This window comes from Penicillium roqueforti (genome assembly GCF_015533775.1).
Source record: "Penicillium roqueforti strain LCP96 04111 chromosome Unknown scaffold_18, whole genome shotgun sequence".
NCBI classification, from domain to species: domain Eukaryota; kingdom Fungi; phylum Ascomycota; class Eurotiomycetes; order Eurotiales; family Aspergillaceae; genus Penicillium; species Penicillium roqueforti.
In genome coordinates, this window is record NW_024067582.1 from 290,135 (window position 1) to 305,715 (window position 15,581).

At 48.2% G+C, this 15,581-nt stretch overlaps 6 protein-coding genes across 6 annotated transcripts; 4 read left to right on the plus strand and 2 right to left on the minus strand.

The window, feature by feature from the left end:
* Positions 1-885: 885 nt before the first annotated feature.
* LCP9604111_6707 (CAZyme family CE10) lies at positions 886-1,956 on the plus strand (the record flags this gene model as incomplete). Its single annotated transcript, XM_039074658.1, has 1 exon — positions 886-1,956. One exon carries the CDS (start codon positions 886-888, stop codon positions 1,954-1,956), a length of 1,071 nt encoding a protein of 356 aa, XP_038927346.1.
* A 558-nt stretch (positions 1,957-2,514) lies between these two features.
* On the minus strand, positions 2,515-3,258 carry LCP9604111_6708 (uncharacterized protein; the record flags this gene model as incomplete). Its single annotated transcript, XM_039074659.1, has 1 exon — positions 2,515-3,258. One exon carries the CDS (start codon positions 3,256-3,258, stop codon positions 2,515-2,517), a length of 744 nt encoding a protein of 247 aa, XP_038927347.1.
* Positions 3,259-4,659: 1,401 nt separating this feature from the next.
* LCP9604111_6709 (putative ABC transporter) lies at positions 4,660-9,888 on the plus strand (the record flags this gene model as incomplete). The annotated part of the gene is made up of 15 exons (XM_039074660.1): positions 4,660-5,175; positions 5,227-5,398; positions 5,445-6,348; positions 6,404-6,526; positions 6,577-6,675; positions 6,725-6,849; positions 6,902-6,949; positions 7,005-7,671; positions 7,722-7,799; positions 7,849-8,410; positions 8,461-8,712; positions 8,769-9,058; positions 9,114-9,567; positions 9,642-9,686; positions 9,754-9,888. 15 exons carry the CDS (start codon positions 4,660-4,662, stop codon positions 9,886-9,888), a joined length of 4,470 nt encoding a protein of 1,489 aa, XP_038927348.1.
* Positions 9,889-10,468: 580 nt separating this feature from the next.
* On the plus strand, positions 10,469-12,253 carry LCP9604111_6710 (uncharacterized protein; the record flags this gene model as incomplete). The annotated part of the gene is made up of 2 exons (XM_039074662.1): positions 10,469-11,040; positions 11,098-12,253. 2 exons carry the CDS (start codon positions 10,469-10,471, stop codon positions 12,251-12,253), a joined length of 1,728 nt encoding a protein of 575 aa, XP_038927349.1.
* Positions 12,254-12,882: 629 nt separating this feature from the next.
* Positions 12,883-14,035, minus strand: alkB (oxidoreductase, 2OG-Fe(II) oxygenase family; the record flags this gene model as incomplete). The annotated part of the gene is made up of 2 exons (XM_039074663.1): positions 12,883-13,670; positions 13,741-14,035. The coding sequence occupies 2 exons, from the start codon at positions 14,033-14,035 to the stop codon at positions 12,883-12,885; spliced, it is 1,083 nt and encodes a 360-aa protein (XP_038927350.1).
* A 68-nt stretch (positions 14,036-14,103) lies between these two features.
* Positions 14,104-15,546, plus strand: nimX (cyclin-dependent serine/threonine-protein kinase CDC28; the record flags this gene model as incomplete). Its single annotated transcript, XM_039074664.1, has 6 exons — positions 14,104-14,118; positions 14,205-14,259; positions 14,382-14,444; positions 14,506-15,014; positions 15,075-15,238; positions 15,288-15,546. 6 exons carry the CDS (start codon positions 14,104-14,106, stop codon positions 15,544-15,546), a joined length of 1,065 nt encoding a protein of 354 aa, XP_038927351.1.
* Between the last annotated feature and the right edge of the window lie 35 nt (positions 15,547-15,581).

A 15,581-nucleotide genomic window follows, 5' to 3' on the forward strand; every position in this document is an offset into this window, starting at 1 on the left:
CTTAATCACCCGGTTATTACTTCGCGACTCACATTAACTCCCTCACGCTCTGCGCTGTGACCCGTGTTTTACCCCCCCCCCCCCCCCCCCGGTCTCAAAATTGAAGGAACAGAAAATTCGCTGAAATGTTGGATATACCGAGTTTAAAACACAAGGGTTGACTTGAATACAGTGTCCCCTCAGCACCTTAGCAGAATTCTCGTGCCCTATATCCTCCAAGTCAAATATCGACCGGAGATGATGCACAGGCTGGCTGTAGTCTTTCGTGCCGACGTCGTTGACGTGGGGGATAGGGATCCCGGCCTACGAGGAGGTGGGGAATTTCCGATTACGCTTCGGAGAGGTTTCCGATGAAATAGGTTAACTGCTCCGTAGTCTGCTCTGAGATAACGCGAACTACGTCGAAATAATGTACAACATATGCTCTCCGGAGTACTCCGTGCAAACCTTCAAATTCGGGCTCGGCTTGCCGATCCCGGCGTCTAGGGCACAGACCAGAAAATTTGGAGATGTGAAGAATGGGTAAATTGATCCGTATCTCTTTTCTAATGGGATAGAAATTCGAATTAAGAAACCTATAAACGACCAGGCATTCTTCTCTTTATCTAGAAGCTTGGAGTCCGACCTACTATATGCGACTCGGGAATGGAGACAAAACAGCCTCAACCACCATTAGAATATTAGCACTTTACTGCAACAGTTCGCTTCTAATATCAACGCTCAAATCGTATAATACACAAGATCCTCCTTGATATGTTGACTAACATCTGACAGGCATCATTCAGGTCCAGTGACTAACAAGTTACATCATTCATCTATATAACACCACATAACTATCATCAATTGTTCGCCCGTTTGTACAAAAATATTTCATTGCAGTACAATATGGCATCCATATCACCCTCCCCGTCCCGCTCCGCCCTTAGGAACAAGGCACACCGATATCGCATGCTCGCCCACCTACTCTCCATACTAGACCGATACCTTTCGTGGCCACTTCCCCCAGGACCAAGCGTCGGAATTGCTATTCCGTCCACAGTCAGCAAAGCCCCGGGATCAATCCAACTCTACTTCTTCACCGCACCCTCAAACCCCCTCTATCCTCGCAAGCAAACCAAGCCATGCCCACCCCGTCCCGTCCTCATCAACTTCCACGGCGGAGGCTTCTCCATCGGCCATGCTCGTGATGATGCCCGCTGGGCCGGTACCGTGGTAAATGCCTACCCAGATGCTGTGGTAATAAGCGTTAATTACCGTCTAGCCCCGGAGCAACCCTTCCCCGTCGCATTAGAGGACGGCGTCGGTGCTATACTATGGCTATGGCAAGAAGCAAAGAAGTACAATCTTGACAAAACGCGCTTCGTGCTCAGCGGAGCCAGCGCAGGCGGGAACCTCGCTCTAGCAATGCCATTCAGACTGCACGATGAACTACAGAAAAAGCGCTGGGCGTCGATACGCGGGGAGGTAGCGTTGGCTGGTTTGGTAGTATTCTACGCCGGCACCGACTGGACACGAACGCGGAAAGAGCGTGACGCTACAAATCCTATCGCCCCACAAAAATCCATGATTTCTCCTTCTTTATTCAAGTTCTTCGACGATTCCTATCTTCTCGCTGCGGGTTTACCGATACGGCCGGGGACGGGCCGGGTGGATATGTCGCATCCTTATCTTTCGCCTGGTCTGGCACCTGCATCTCTGTTGCATGCGGCGTATCCGCCTGCTGTGGCAATCTATACTTGTGGGTGGGATCAATTGCTTGTTGAAGGAAATACGTTCCGGGAAAGACTTGGTGGGTTCGTTGAAGACGGGAAGATGGCGAGTATAGGCGGGTTTGTGATTGAGGATGCTGTTCACGGATTTGATAAAAAGCCCTCTTTCTGGAAGGGGAATCAGGTGCGTGAAAGGATGTACGGGGATGCTATTAAACAACTGAAGGTGATGTGGAAGATGGATTGAATTGATTCTCAAGCCCTGTAGGTACCTGGATTAGTATAGCACCTGTGCACACCCAGGTTTCAGGCTGCAATTGCAACTTGTTCTCTATAATGCGGCATTTGAGGGATCAAGGGGCCCCGAGGAGATATTTGCAAGAAGGTTGGAAGTATGTACTATAAGAATTTTGGGACTGTTATAAGGACCCTAATTGCTAATTCGACCCCCCCCCCTTTGGTTTAATGGGACCCCCCTCTGCCAGATTCTGCCATATCAAACCTTACATATAAGGCATCAATTTAATTCTGTCTTGCTAGGGAGTTCGACACCAGGGCGGTGTGGCTGGCGGTAAGCTGAGTCCAGGGTCGCATTAGCCAAAAAAGGGGGGCCCCTCGAATTTAAGACAACTTGTGAATACCATGTCTAATAACATCATGAGTACGGAGTATAATTTTTATTCAAACGTCCTTGAAGTTATAACATTAATATTTGATCCAAATTATACTGATTGTACTCAAAGTCCTCCAATACTAGTTTAGTCAATGTGAAACGGGACAGGATGGAACCAAAAACTCCCCGTATTTACCACGCATTCGGGAATGCCTTGTGGTAAATATATTCCCCCTTTTGTCGCTCATAGAAACCCATTGCCTCATCGCAGATATCCATATTTACCACATTCATTCGAATATCATACTGTCTGATCCGCTTCTCCATCGGCTCCGCAATTGCCATATACTCAGTTCTGACAACAGCAGTTTGAGCAAGATCAGCAGTCTCATGCAGTGAAAGCTGACCCCTTCGCAAGATGGAATAGAGCAGCCTCAAGTTCTCAATTTCACTTTCATAAGCCTCCAGAATATGGATCACGGATAGAAGGGTCGAAAGTGATAGACCCCGGAAAAGCTTCAACGAAGCAATTCCATTGTTGGTCTCGCTTCGAAGAAAATGACGCCTGAGAACTTGAAGCTCGCCAACTCGGTATGTGCGAGTCAAGCCGGCCCCGAGAGAAAGTGCTTCCAGTCGTTCGACATGGTATCGATCCTCGTTATCATCGATCTGATAAAGGCCTAGCCAGACTTTCTTCCAGAGTTTCACAATTCGACCCTCCAGTTGGCTGCGAGTCGAGATTGGCTTTTCAAGAACTGCGCCGTCGAAGGAATATTGAGGAGGATCATCAACTTGACCATTCACTTCAGTCTGGTCACATCCTCGGCTAGCGGAGATGCTGTGAAGAGGAGGTGTGGTGGTAGCAACACACCACAGCTTAGCACTGAACCTGCCATTAATTTTTGGCAAGCAATACCACGAAAAGGCTGGAGACATACTTGCTGCGGGCTTTGACTGCACCCTTTGATGAGGGAGTGGATAAATGGAAAAAGTCCAACACCTTTGGGAGAAATCTGTGAGCGCGATGGGGCTTCATTGCTACCAAAGCTGCACAAGAACACCGCAGAAGAAGCCGGAATGGTTTCTAGGGCGAGAGATACATCTTCCCTGCTCCTAGAGTGGAATCTAGAGATTTATCACTACTGAACCGGAGAGTAATATGCTGTAATCATGGCGTGCTGCTCTATCTAGCTTTTGCATTGATAAATGCAGTCAAGATTTGTCTGATATGCTTGACTAACCTGTCCTAGAATGACGAGATCATGATTGTAGAGTTACTCTCGTCACACCTGTTTGGTAGACTAACACAAATAGGGTTCTCTTGTGCTGTAGTAAAACGAGTTGGTAAATGTTGTCGGTAATCAATTCCGTAGATGTTTATATTCCTAGATAGGTAGGAAGGTAATGCTGACAGCACTGCTCATTATGTTTCCGGGCACGAGGTGCTTCATTCCAAAATAAAAGCTATATAATTTGAAAGATCAGCCTGAGAATCAAAGAATCGAAGCGGTCAACCTTCGTGGGTCGAAAGCAGCTGATACTGACACGCCTAGATATGATTGCCTAGGCATTAGGCCCCATCAACTCTTCTTCTTAATGCAATCTATTTAGAACTACATGAACAATATGGATTTGAGATACTTAGGACAAGAGCAATGGTAACCCCCAAAAAAAGTAATGAATACAAATCGGCGAAGCTTGTTCAGTGGGAAACAACCAGGGCGATTATATTTATTAGATATGAGAAAATACACTAATTAAAACCAGCAGCCAAAGAATAAGGATCAAAAGCGCAGAACTAATGGCATTCAAGATGACTCCATGACATCCATGTCCATATTGTACGATCGATGACTTCATGATCGGAGACAACTCAAACTGCGGGGGATTTAAATGCATCGTACGTCGATACGACCTCCTAGAACTTAGTAGAAAATGTTTGAAATTAATTGTTCACATTTAGTAAGTTTATGGTTGGTAGGCTCAGAAAGAAAGAATCGCACGATATAATAGAACCGGACGCGATGACCTCACTACACATGACACATGTACTCGTTTACAGTCTACAAAATCAAGCAAATAAGAGACGCTCTGGATAATATTGCGGTTCGTTCCTGTTCCGACACCCCGAGTTCCCTTTTCGCAATGATACTTGACGTAATACCTACACCCCTTTCCATTTTCTTGACATTCATGATATCCATGCGGAGTGATTCTGTTTATACTTATCGTCGCTAACCGACGTGTTGCGCTCAGCTACATATATAGTCATCCGATATCACGTTGTCTCATAATCGCATACCTCAAAAGGCCTGGGCTCAGCCTCAAAAAACGACCATGGCAAACGACCATTCTATGGAAAGCGAGTCCGCATCATCTACAAACCCAGAACACATTCCTGAAAATTCCGTTTCTTCCTCTGAGGGTTCATCTTCGCGAGCCAGTTCGTCTCCATCCGAAGCTTACACGCCAACCCGCACTGCCTCATCAGACACCCAGGCAGATTCCACGGCGCCAAAGAAAACTGACGATGGCCTCGCACGTACTAAATCTCGACACAAAGCCTCCGGTCATGATCCTCAGGGAGAGGAATGGGCCCAGATAGAAAGACTGATCTCACGGATGTTCGGCCCTGAGCGCAAAGCAAATTCCGAAGAAGAGAAAACACGTCATGTTGGAGTTCTATGGAAGAACCTCACTGTAAAAGGTGTCGGCCTCGGAGCTGCTCTACAACCCACCAACGGGGATATTTTTCTCGGCTTACCACGGCTCATCAAGCAACTACTCACTCGGGGCAGAAAAGGTGCCGGGGCCAAAAAAGCAGCGATACGAACTATCTTAGATGATTTCAATGTGAGTATATTTCTCACCCCTAGAGATATGCCCGACTGATCTCGTATCAAGGGTTGTGTTCGTCCGGGGGAGATGCTTCTTGTTCTGGGCCGCCCTGGCTCTGGCTGTTCCACTTTCTTGAAAATGCTTGGCAATCAACGAGCGGGCTACGAAAGCATTGAAGGCGATGTGCGGTATGGCGGCACAGACTCTGAAAAAATGGCAAAGGAGTATAGGTCAGAAGGTGTGTCCCTGTCTGTGTGACCATGATTCCGAACTAAAACTATCAGTCTTGTACAACCCTGAGGATGATCTCCATTATGCAACTTTGACTGTGCGAGATACACTGCTTTTTGCCTTGAAAGCTCGAACCCCCGACAAAGCCTCAAGAATACCAGGAGAAAGCCGAAAGGAATACCAGCAGACATTCTTGACCGCCATAGCTAAGTTGTTCTGGATTGAACATGCTCTGGGAACCAAAGTTGGGAACGAACTCATTCGTGGAGTTTCTGGGGGTGAGAAGAAACGAACCTCAATTGCGGAAGCTATGGTTACAAAGGCTAGTACCCAGTGCTGGGACAACTCTACCAAGGGTTTGGACGCCAGTACAGCGCTAGAGTATGTTCAAAGCTTGCGAAGTCTAACAAATACCGCCAACGTTTCAACGATAGTAGCTCTCTACCAGGCATCGGAGAATTTATTTGACCTTTTTGACAAGGTGATCTTAATCGAAGAGGGAAAATGCTCTTTCTTCGGCCCTACCCAGGACGCAAAGGCCTATTTCGAAGGACTGGGCTTTGAATGCCCCCCGCGTTGGACAACTCCCGACTTTTTGACTTCTGTCAATGACCCCTATGCGCGGCGTGTCAAAGATGGCTGGGACGACCGAATTCCTCGGAATGCAGCTGAATTTCAAGCTGCATATCGCAAAAGTGATACTTACCAAAGCAACCTAGCGGATATGAAAAGCTTTGAGGGCGATATCGAAAGCCAAAGGCAGGAGAGAGAGGCTGCAAGAAGTGAGGCCAAACGAAAAAACTTCACCATCTCATTCTACAAACAAGTTATGATTCTCACACATCGTCAATTTCTGGTAATGATTGGTGATAGAGATTCGTTGATTGGAAAGTGGAGTATGATAACCTTTCAAGCTCTCATTATTGGTAGTCTATTTTACAACCTTCCCGATACAAGGTAAGCAATTGCCCCTCTAAATGCGAAGAGACTCCATATGGCTCACCGTTTCAAGTTCTGGCGTTTTTACTAGGGGTGGTGTGATGTTCCTTATACTGCTTTTCAATTCATTGCTTGCTATGGCAGAGCTGACAGCAGCATTTGGGAGCCGACCAATTTTGATGAAACACAAAAGCTTGTGAGGACTATAAAAAAAAAAGACAAAATGATGGGACTAATCTTTTCTAGCTCTTTCTACCGGCCAGCAGCATATGCGCTTGCCCAGGTTGTGGTTGATGTGCCTCTCGTGTTCATACAAGTCGTTCTATTTGATATCATAGTATACTTGTGAGTCTCATTGGATTCTTTACGTGGATCAAACTGATGATGGATTTAGCATGGCAAATCTTGCTCGAACACCCTCACAGTTCTTTATAAATCTGCTTTTCATTTTCATTCTCACAATGACTATGTACTCCTTCTTTCGTGCCCTGGGGGCTCTATGTGCCTCATTGGATGTTGGTGAGTGGAACAAACCTCTCGGAATCAAGAAGTCTTCAATAACACTATATAGCCACCCGCCTCACTGGTGTCGCCATACAGGCATTGGTTGTGTACACAGGTGAGCCCAGCAGAATGGAACCTAATATTCGAGTTTAATGGCCAACAAAATTCAGGCTATCTCATCCCACCGTGGAAAATGCACCCATGGTTAAAGTGGCTCATTTGGATCAACCCTGTCCAATACGCATTCGAGGCATTGATGGCCAACGAGTTCCACAATCTCCAGATCAAATGTGAAACGCCCTACATTGTGCCTGATGGGCCAAATGCTGTGCCTGGTCACCAGTCATGTGCAATACAAGGCAGTGATATAGACCAGTTGATCGTTCATGGTCCCAAGTATATCCAAACGGCGTACACTTACTCCAGGGCTCACCTGTGGCGGAATTTCGGCATCATTACAGGATGGCTTATCTTTTTCGTCTGCTTGACAATGTTGGGAATGGAATTACAGAGACCTAATAAGGGCGGCAGCTCGGTCACGGTGTTCAAAAGAAGTGAAGCCCCCCAAGCAGTTCAAGATGTCATCAAGCAATCCGGCCCCCGAAAAGATGAGGAATCCACAGAGGCGGATGGCGCAGCATCCAACGAAAACAACGGCGACACGAGTGTACCTCATGAAAAAGTCCGGGATATTGCTACAAACACGGCAATCTTTACATGGCAAGACGTTGACTACACCATTCCATACAAGGGTGGACAGAGACAACTTTTGCAAAATGTTAAAGGGTATGTCAAGCCTGGTCGGCTGACTGCATTGATGGGTGCTTCTGGCTCGGGGTAAGCACGTAACAAGGTTGACTTCATTCTTGATGCTAATGTCTGACTAGCAAAACCACCTTGCTCAATGCGCTAGCACAGCGCATCAATTTTGGCGTGGTCACCGGCAACTTCTTAGTTGATGGGAGGTAGGATATCTTTGAGTATTTCATTGAGAATGAATATTAATATTTTCAGGCCTCTCCCAAGGAGCTTTCAGAGAGCCACGGGATTCGCCGAGCAGATGGACATTCACGAACCCACTGCTACTGTGCGGGAGTCTCTTCGGTTCTCCGCTCTGTTGCGGCAGCCGAAAGAAGTCCCATTAAAAGAAAAGTATGATTATTGTGAGACAATCATTGACTTATTAGAAATGCGTTCCATCGCCGGGGCAATTGTTGGATCCATGGGCTCAGGCCTCAACCAAGAGCAGCGCAAACGACTCACAATTGCAGTTGAACTAGCAAGTAAACCAGAGCTTTTGCTATTCCTAGATGAACCCACGTCAGGCCTCGATTCTCTGGCCGCGTTCAACATTGTACGCTTCCTTCGCCGACTCGCAGATGCCGGTCAGGCCATTCTCTGCACAATACATCAACCTTCTGCTGTCTTATTCGAGAACTTCGATGAGCTCTTGCTACTGAAAAGCGGTGGAATTGTTGTTTATAATGGGCCCCTTGGAAACGACTCCAAGACGCTGATTGATTACTTTGAACAAAACGGCGGGAGGAATTGCTCACCACATGAAAATCCGGCAGAGGTGTGTATTATAAAGCTGGATGTATTGGTTCCCACTGATATTCGATCTAGTATATGTTGGAAGTCATTGGAGCCGGAAATCCCGATTATAAGGGACAGGACTGGGGTAATGTATGGGCCAACTCGCCAGAATCCAAACAGCTTTCTGGGGACCTTGAAGGTATAATCGCCTCTCGTCGCAACGCTCAAAATGACCAGAAGGTTGACGACGATCGCGAATACGCGATGCCTCTCTATGTTCAAACAGTCGCAGTCACTAAGCGCGCATTCGTGGCTTACTGGAGGATCCCAGACTACATCCTTGTAAGTCACTAGGTCTCAAAAAACAAGCCCGAATGACTTGCCTAATTGCCAACTAGGGTAAATTCATGCTCCACATCTTTACCGGCCTTTTCAACACCTTCACATTCTGGCATTTGGGAAATAGCTTTATCGACATGCAATCACGACTTTTCTCTGTTTTCATGACCTTGACGATAGCCCCACCGCTGATACAGCAACTCCAACCACGATATATTCATTTTCGAGGCCTTTATGAATCTCGAGAGGCTAACTCAAAGATCTACTCTTGGGCTGCCTTTGTGACGAGCACAATCATCCCAGAACTGCCATACTCGGTTGTTGCCGGGTCCATTTACTTCAACTGCTGGTAAGTATCTATTGAGAAGGCATTTCATCTCTCCCCTCTGACAGAAATATAAAAGGTACTGGGGAACTTGGTTCCCGCGCGACTCGTTTACCTCCGGCTACGTTTGGATGTCGATGATGCTTTTTGAACTATATTATATCGGCCTTGGTCAATTCATAGCTGCAATTGCACCAAATGTGCTATTTGCAAGTTTGCTCGTGCCAACTTTCTTTACCTTTGTTGCTTCCTTCTGCGGCGTTGTCGTCCCTTATGTCGCAATACCGCATTTTTGGCAAGCGTGGATGTACTGGCTTACGCCTTTCCACTATCTGCTTGAGGGATTTGTTGGAGCCATCACCCATAATGTCCCCGTGCGGTGTATTGAGCGCGAAGAATCCCGCTTTAGCACTCCACCTGGCATGAACTGCCAAGAATATGCTGGGTCTTATGCCGAAAAATCCGGTGGATATGTCCGAGACATTGGGAATGGAATGTGCTCATTCTGTCAATACTCAGTCGGTGATAATTTTGTAAGTTTCGCTTCTGAATTTCTTGACCAGCAGACTTGGAGCATAGCTAACTAGAACTTTGTTACATTTTTCAGGCTAGTAGCCTCAATGTTTTTTACTCGCACAAATGGAGAGATTATGTGAGTATCGTGATCTATACCCCTTTGACTAACCTTCAGAGTGCCAGATTAATCTAACATCCATTAGGGGATCATCTGGGGATTCATTATCTTCAACTTTGCTGTTGTTTTCATCTTCTCCTGGTTGTATTTGCACGGTATCAGCGACGTGAAACGCTGGCTCAGTGCGCGTAAGACGAGAAAGAGCAAAGCTCGTCCTTGAACATGGTTACACCGTGTCTTCCATGCTGCGCATGAGTGCATCGTGTGCTAGACTCTCCAGGCTTAGTGTTGTAATTCCCCCTATCCGCGTGTGTCATTGATCCAACATGATGTCCGTGTCTTGATAAGGTAGAGGGAAGTTTCTATGGTCATGACAAATATATAACAATTGCAGTTCTTGATTCTGATTTGTTCGAAGTACAATATGCACCCAGGCAGTCACATTGATTCTGCTTGATCTATTGGTCGAGGTGCCTAGTTACATTGCAGAGACTATCTCAATACTTGCATAGGTAGCATTGAAGTGGTTTCACACGATATATACATGCAATTCATCAGTAGATCAATAAGTCCGACATAGATAAATCTCCATGTGCCTTGGCCCACAAAAATTGCTCGCGCAGCTCCGCGCCCAAAAGCTTGGCATTTCCTGTTCATCTTTCTCACCTCCCTCTCATCCACGTTGAATTTTCCCTACACCAGCTTGCTGCTTCTGGTCGCACTATATCATATGTCATGACATTATAAGCTGAAAAGCTTACTATCTATTTCATTCATCTCATCTTTCTACGTCCCCGACCATGAAGGAAGAAATAGAACCCTCCAGAGAAACCCCCGACGGCTCGACCGCTGGTGACGAGTCGAAGGCCAGTCTTGCTGCAAAGGATCGCAAATGCCAGTACTGCCAACAAGCATTTACCTCTTCATCATTAGGTCGACACCTCGACCAATTCCTTTTTAAGAAGAAACCTGACGGAATCCACGACGTCGAAGAGATCAGACGAATTCGCAGCGGAATCACCCGGCGCCAGGCACGAACATCAACAGGGAAGAACGAGGGCAGCCCTGAACGAAGCCAGAAAAAGGGAACCTCAGAGCCATTTACAGCTGGGGACTCGGGATCGAAGTCGCGCGAAGCTCCGGTGCGCATGATGTTCAACACACCTACCTGGCATGCGACGGGGGTGATCAACGATATCCCCAACCCTAGTCGCGTACCGGATGGGCCTCGAATGACGCCATCGCAGTCTCACACAGGGTCTTTACAGCTTCCGGACTATGCGAGTAGAGGTGCTAGCTCCAGCAACCCGGATACGATGCGGGCGCTGGAGCTCGCACTGCGCGAGGTGCTTGATAATATCAAAGCTGCGACGTATGTCGACTCATTTCCATCATTTTGTATCTAACCCCCAAGCTCACGAAACATTAGCTCTCGTATCCGGCCCCGGCTATCTCCGTTCGACTTCGACATTCAAGCTCAGACTTTTCCCTCCATGTGTCTCCAGCTGCTCCCTCCCCCACCAAGCCTGTTTGCGACGCATCCGTTTCCCTCCTCTACCTCGTTTCCCCTTCAGCCCCCCGGAGCCGAGCACCTCGATATAATCCGCCAAGCCCTTCGTTCCAAGGTTGCACAATGGCAGACCGACCAACTCGCAGCAGACTCCTCCACTTCTGCGCCTTACACAAGACATGGGAATAGCGGGGTGGATCCGAACATGATATACCGGAGTGCACAACAGCACGAGGATATCAGTTTCCGACACTTAGAATTGGCCTTCAATCATTGGAGTTCCCTGTCCCACGAGACCCGGCGCGATGCGTGGCAATTGGAGATCACGCGTGCATTTGCACGGGAGGCAGAGAAGCGCAAGTCCTCGGACGAGCAACTCGCTCGAGTGCAACAGGAAGCAAATCAGTTGCGTGCGCAGGTCGAGCGCCTCGGATCATGCCAGTGGCCTCGTGAGTTCGCACTGTTCCCCCCAGATACGCTCCCCCTACCACGAGAGGTAGCACGGGAATTAGACGCAAAAGAGAGCCACATCAGTCCCGATTCGACACGATGGGACTACGACAGCGTGGTTGCCAAATGGAGACGTGTTGTTATGCACGATAAGGGCATGGGCCGGATTGGGGTTGGTTACGGAAACCCTAGTCAGCTAGGGGATCCAGACCAAAGTCAGTCTCAGAAAAGCCCTGATGTCCGGCCTCCACGCCCAGGCGAGGACACCACCTCTCATCCGAATCGCTTGCGCCCCTTGCAATCTGCCACAGCTTTGAGCCCAGACGTCGCGGGTGCCTCCACCCCTGCTTCATCTACCCACTACGCTTCACCCCACTCTTTTGCAGATCCTCGCAGCCCGTCTAACGGCGCTCTACCTAGCGGCATGCCCCAGGTAGGTGGGCTGCCTGCGGCGAAGCGACAGCGCCTCATGAATGGCTCGGAAGACCCGTCTGGTCCTTCGTCCGAGTCTGGTCATGCTCCGCCTTCTGCAGGTGGTAAAACTTGGGGATCTTCCACGCCTCATTTATCCAATCTTGCTGCACCCTCTGGACAGACGCCTCCGTCATCGTCATCCAGGAACTGACTGGTCGTGGAATATAATATTTGTAGAAAAGCATCGGACAAGGCGCCTGGGGGTTATTCTTTGTACTCTGCATTCGCTTGGAACAGTAGGTGGCTTGCTCTGCTCCCTCTGCTCTATATTAATAGAGAATAACATTTCCCCTCAACATTCATACGAAAGCCCAATGCTTCATCTTGATCGTAATTGATGCCCAGGTTCTCTGTTACTGACATGATAAAGCACTACGCGCTAGATACAGTATGGTCTCCCGAGGTCTCTTCCGCATATCGAGCAACCTCGAGCAATTCCGAACCTTGAAAGTTTGATATGCTTAGTAAGGCACTCTTCTGGCAAAATGAAGCGAGCCGATCTGGTTTCTAGCAGAAAATGTCTATTTGGGTGCAATTGATTCGTCCAAAGGGGTGGGTGCTTGATATCCCGCAGGTAAAAACCTTGTGGAATTGCTCTCCAGCGGGAGACAAAGTGTCTTGTGAATGGTAGCAACGCTTTCGGACATTGGATTGCGATGTTTGACCAGACTCATTGGAACAGCATGACTGTCTCTGTACATGAGTAGGTTAAGATAGAATATTGTCCATGTTTGGACCAAGGAAAGAATCTGACATTACTGACATCTGAATTTTCCACTTTCAAACGTGATCTGCTCTCTCTTCGGAAGCCTGAGTGGTCGTCATTTGTCGAACGTTCAGGTTGATCCGTTTGCTAGACATCCAGCCCTTCCACATCTCGTATGGGGTAGGCGGCATTCCCGGAACAGACTCCCCAAAGGATGGCCAGTCGGCTAGCCATTTTGGACAGGTCGATGGCAGAATCTTCGGGACTCCGTGCCAGGCGAACCGCGATTTACCGTTCATGTACACAGCATCGCCTGAGCGAAGCCGAATAACCTCACACCCATTCCCGTCATCATGGCTAGCCAAGAACAACCCATCGCATCCGAAACTCACGCTGATCAAGCCTACGTCACACTCCTCGCTCACGTCCCGGTGCACGCTCAGTGTATCTCCAGGGGAGTAGAGGTTCAAAATGGCAGCCTGGGCCGATGTTTCTGGGAAGGCCGCACGTAGCACCTTTGCAACGTCCGGCGGAAACTCCGGCGGGGTTCCGGATGGGTATAATTTGGCGGTCCAGTCGTATTGTCCACCTAATGTTACCCAGCGCAGCTTTTTCTCTAAGAAACTTTGAACCGACAAGGGCTTATGAAGCTGAGGATCTTTGGGTTGGAAAGTCCGAGTGGGATCGTCTGCGAAGAAGGACTTGGGCATCTGGGTGTCCTCCGACTTTTCGGGGTACGTGACATTGTAGTGCAGGTGTAGGTTTGTCTGATGCTCGGGGTTGGATAAGTCTCGGTGGAATAGGCGAGAGAGCAGTTCGATCTGGATAGTAGGAGGGAACATGGCGGGAATCATCAGGAGGCCTATCAGGAGGTCAGGCATTGCTCTTTTTCCTGCTGGGTCAGTTCTAAATCGAGGCGATACAATGCTAACCGGAAATCGATTTATGGGCGTATACTGGAATATCCTCAGTCAAAGAAGTATCCTCTTCTGTTTCAGCATGGCTTCCACGAATGAAATCATCAAATGCCAATCGCAAATCGTGGCTGCACATATACTGCGCGATTGTCACTCCGTCGGGCAATTGGTCGGAATCAATCCCTTGTAGGTCGAGGATCCCCGGATCATTGTCAACCTCAGACAAGGCAATTTTAGTATATTTCTTGTAGCAAAGTCTCACTGGATCAGGAGGGCGATCATAAGCACTAAGACCTTTAATTTGGGCCATTGCGAAGATATGAAGTCAAAGAGAAAGTTAAACAACGAAGGAAAAGGTACGCGTTTCACCGCCCTATGATGGGCGCGGGGGTTGTTTGTTTTGTGTCTTTCTCTCCCCACCATTGAAATACTGTGTTTTGTCAATCATCTCGTCAACAAATTACTTTTTTGAACCCCAGGTGGAATTTGAAGAGCGTGCTGCTCCAGCTGTTCTCAGATACCAACATCCTCGGAGTAAGTAGTAGCTACCTCTTCTCCTTGCTTCCCCTACAAATTCTTCTTGGCAACATCCCTCCAATTTGTGTCAAATCCCCATTCTGGTCTTTCTGTTCTCCAATTGTTAATCTCATTAACAGCAGCGAAGGATCGAATGTCGGGCACCATGGATAATTATCAGAAAATTGAGAAGATTGGCGAAGGTATGTACTTCCGACCTGACCTTGTTACCTACAGCCCAACTCACGCGTCAATGGTCTGCAGGCACTTACGGTGTGGTCTACAAGGCCCGTGAACTCAATCACCCCAACCGTATCGTTGCCCTGAAGAAGATTCGACTCGAAGCCGAAGATGAGGGCGTCCCCAGCACTGCAATTCGCGAGATTTCCCTCCTCAAGGAGATGCAGGACCCCAACATCGTCCAGCTGCTGAATATTGTCCATGCCGATGGCCATAAGCTCTACCTTGTCTTTGAATTCCTCGACTGCGACCTTAAGAAATACATGGAGGCTCTGCCTGTCAGTGACGGTGGGCGAGGGAAGCCTTTGCCTGATGGATTCAAGGGGGGTGTAACCCCAGGCCTGGGCGACGCAATGGTCAAGAAATTCATGGCCCAGCTTGTTGAGGGCATTCGATACTGCCATAGCCACCGAATTCTGCACCGTGACTTGAAACCCCAGAACTTGTTGATTAACCGTGAAGGCAATCTGAAGTTGGCCGATTTCGGTCTTGCCAGAGCGTTTGGTGTTCCCCTTCGCACTTACACTCACGAGGTATGCATTGAATTTTCAGTTGCATTAATGGAATTGCTTGTTTACTAACGCAATCGACAGGTTGTCACATTGTGGTACCGTTCTCCGGAGATTCTGCTGGGTGGACGTCAATACTCCACGGGTGTTGATATGTGGTCGGTGGGCGCCATTTTCGCCGAGATGTGTACACGCAAGCCTCTCTTCCCCGGTGACTCTGAAATTGACGAGATCTTCAAGATTTTCCGGTAAGCATTGTTCTGTTATTCTGTGTTCAACCGTATTAACGAATTGCAGCATCCTTGGTACGCCCGGTGAAGACATCTGGCCCGGCGTGACCTCGTTCCCCGATTATAAATCCACATTCCCCAAGTGGAAGCGCCCTGACGTTGAGATTGTTCCCGGGCTGGAAGAGGCCGGATGTCAGCTCTTGGAATCTCTGCTCGAGTTTGACCCTGCACACCGACTATCGGCCAAGCAGGCCTGCTTACACCCGTACTTCCGTAACGGCACCGCATACTACTCTGGACGTGGTCCAAGTAACGGCTTCCATTAGTGTGATGATTACACACATTTTCAGTGTATCTTATT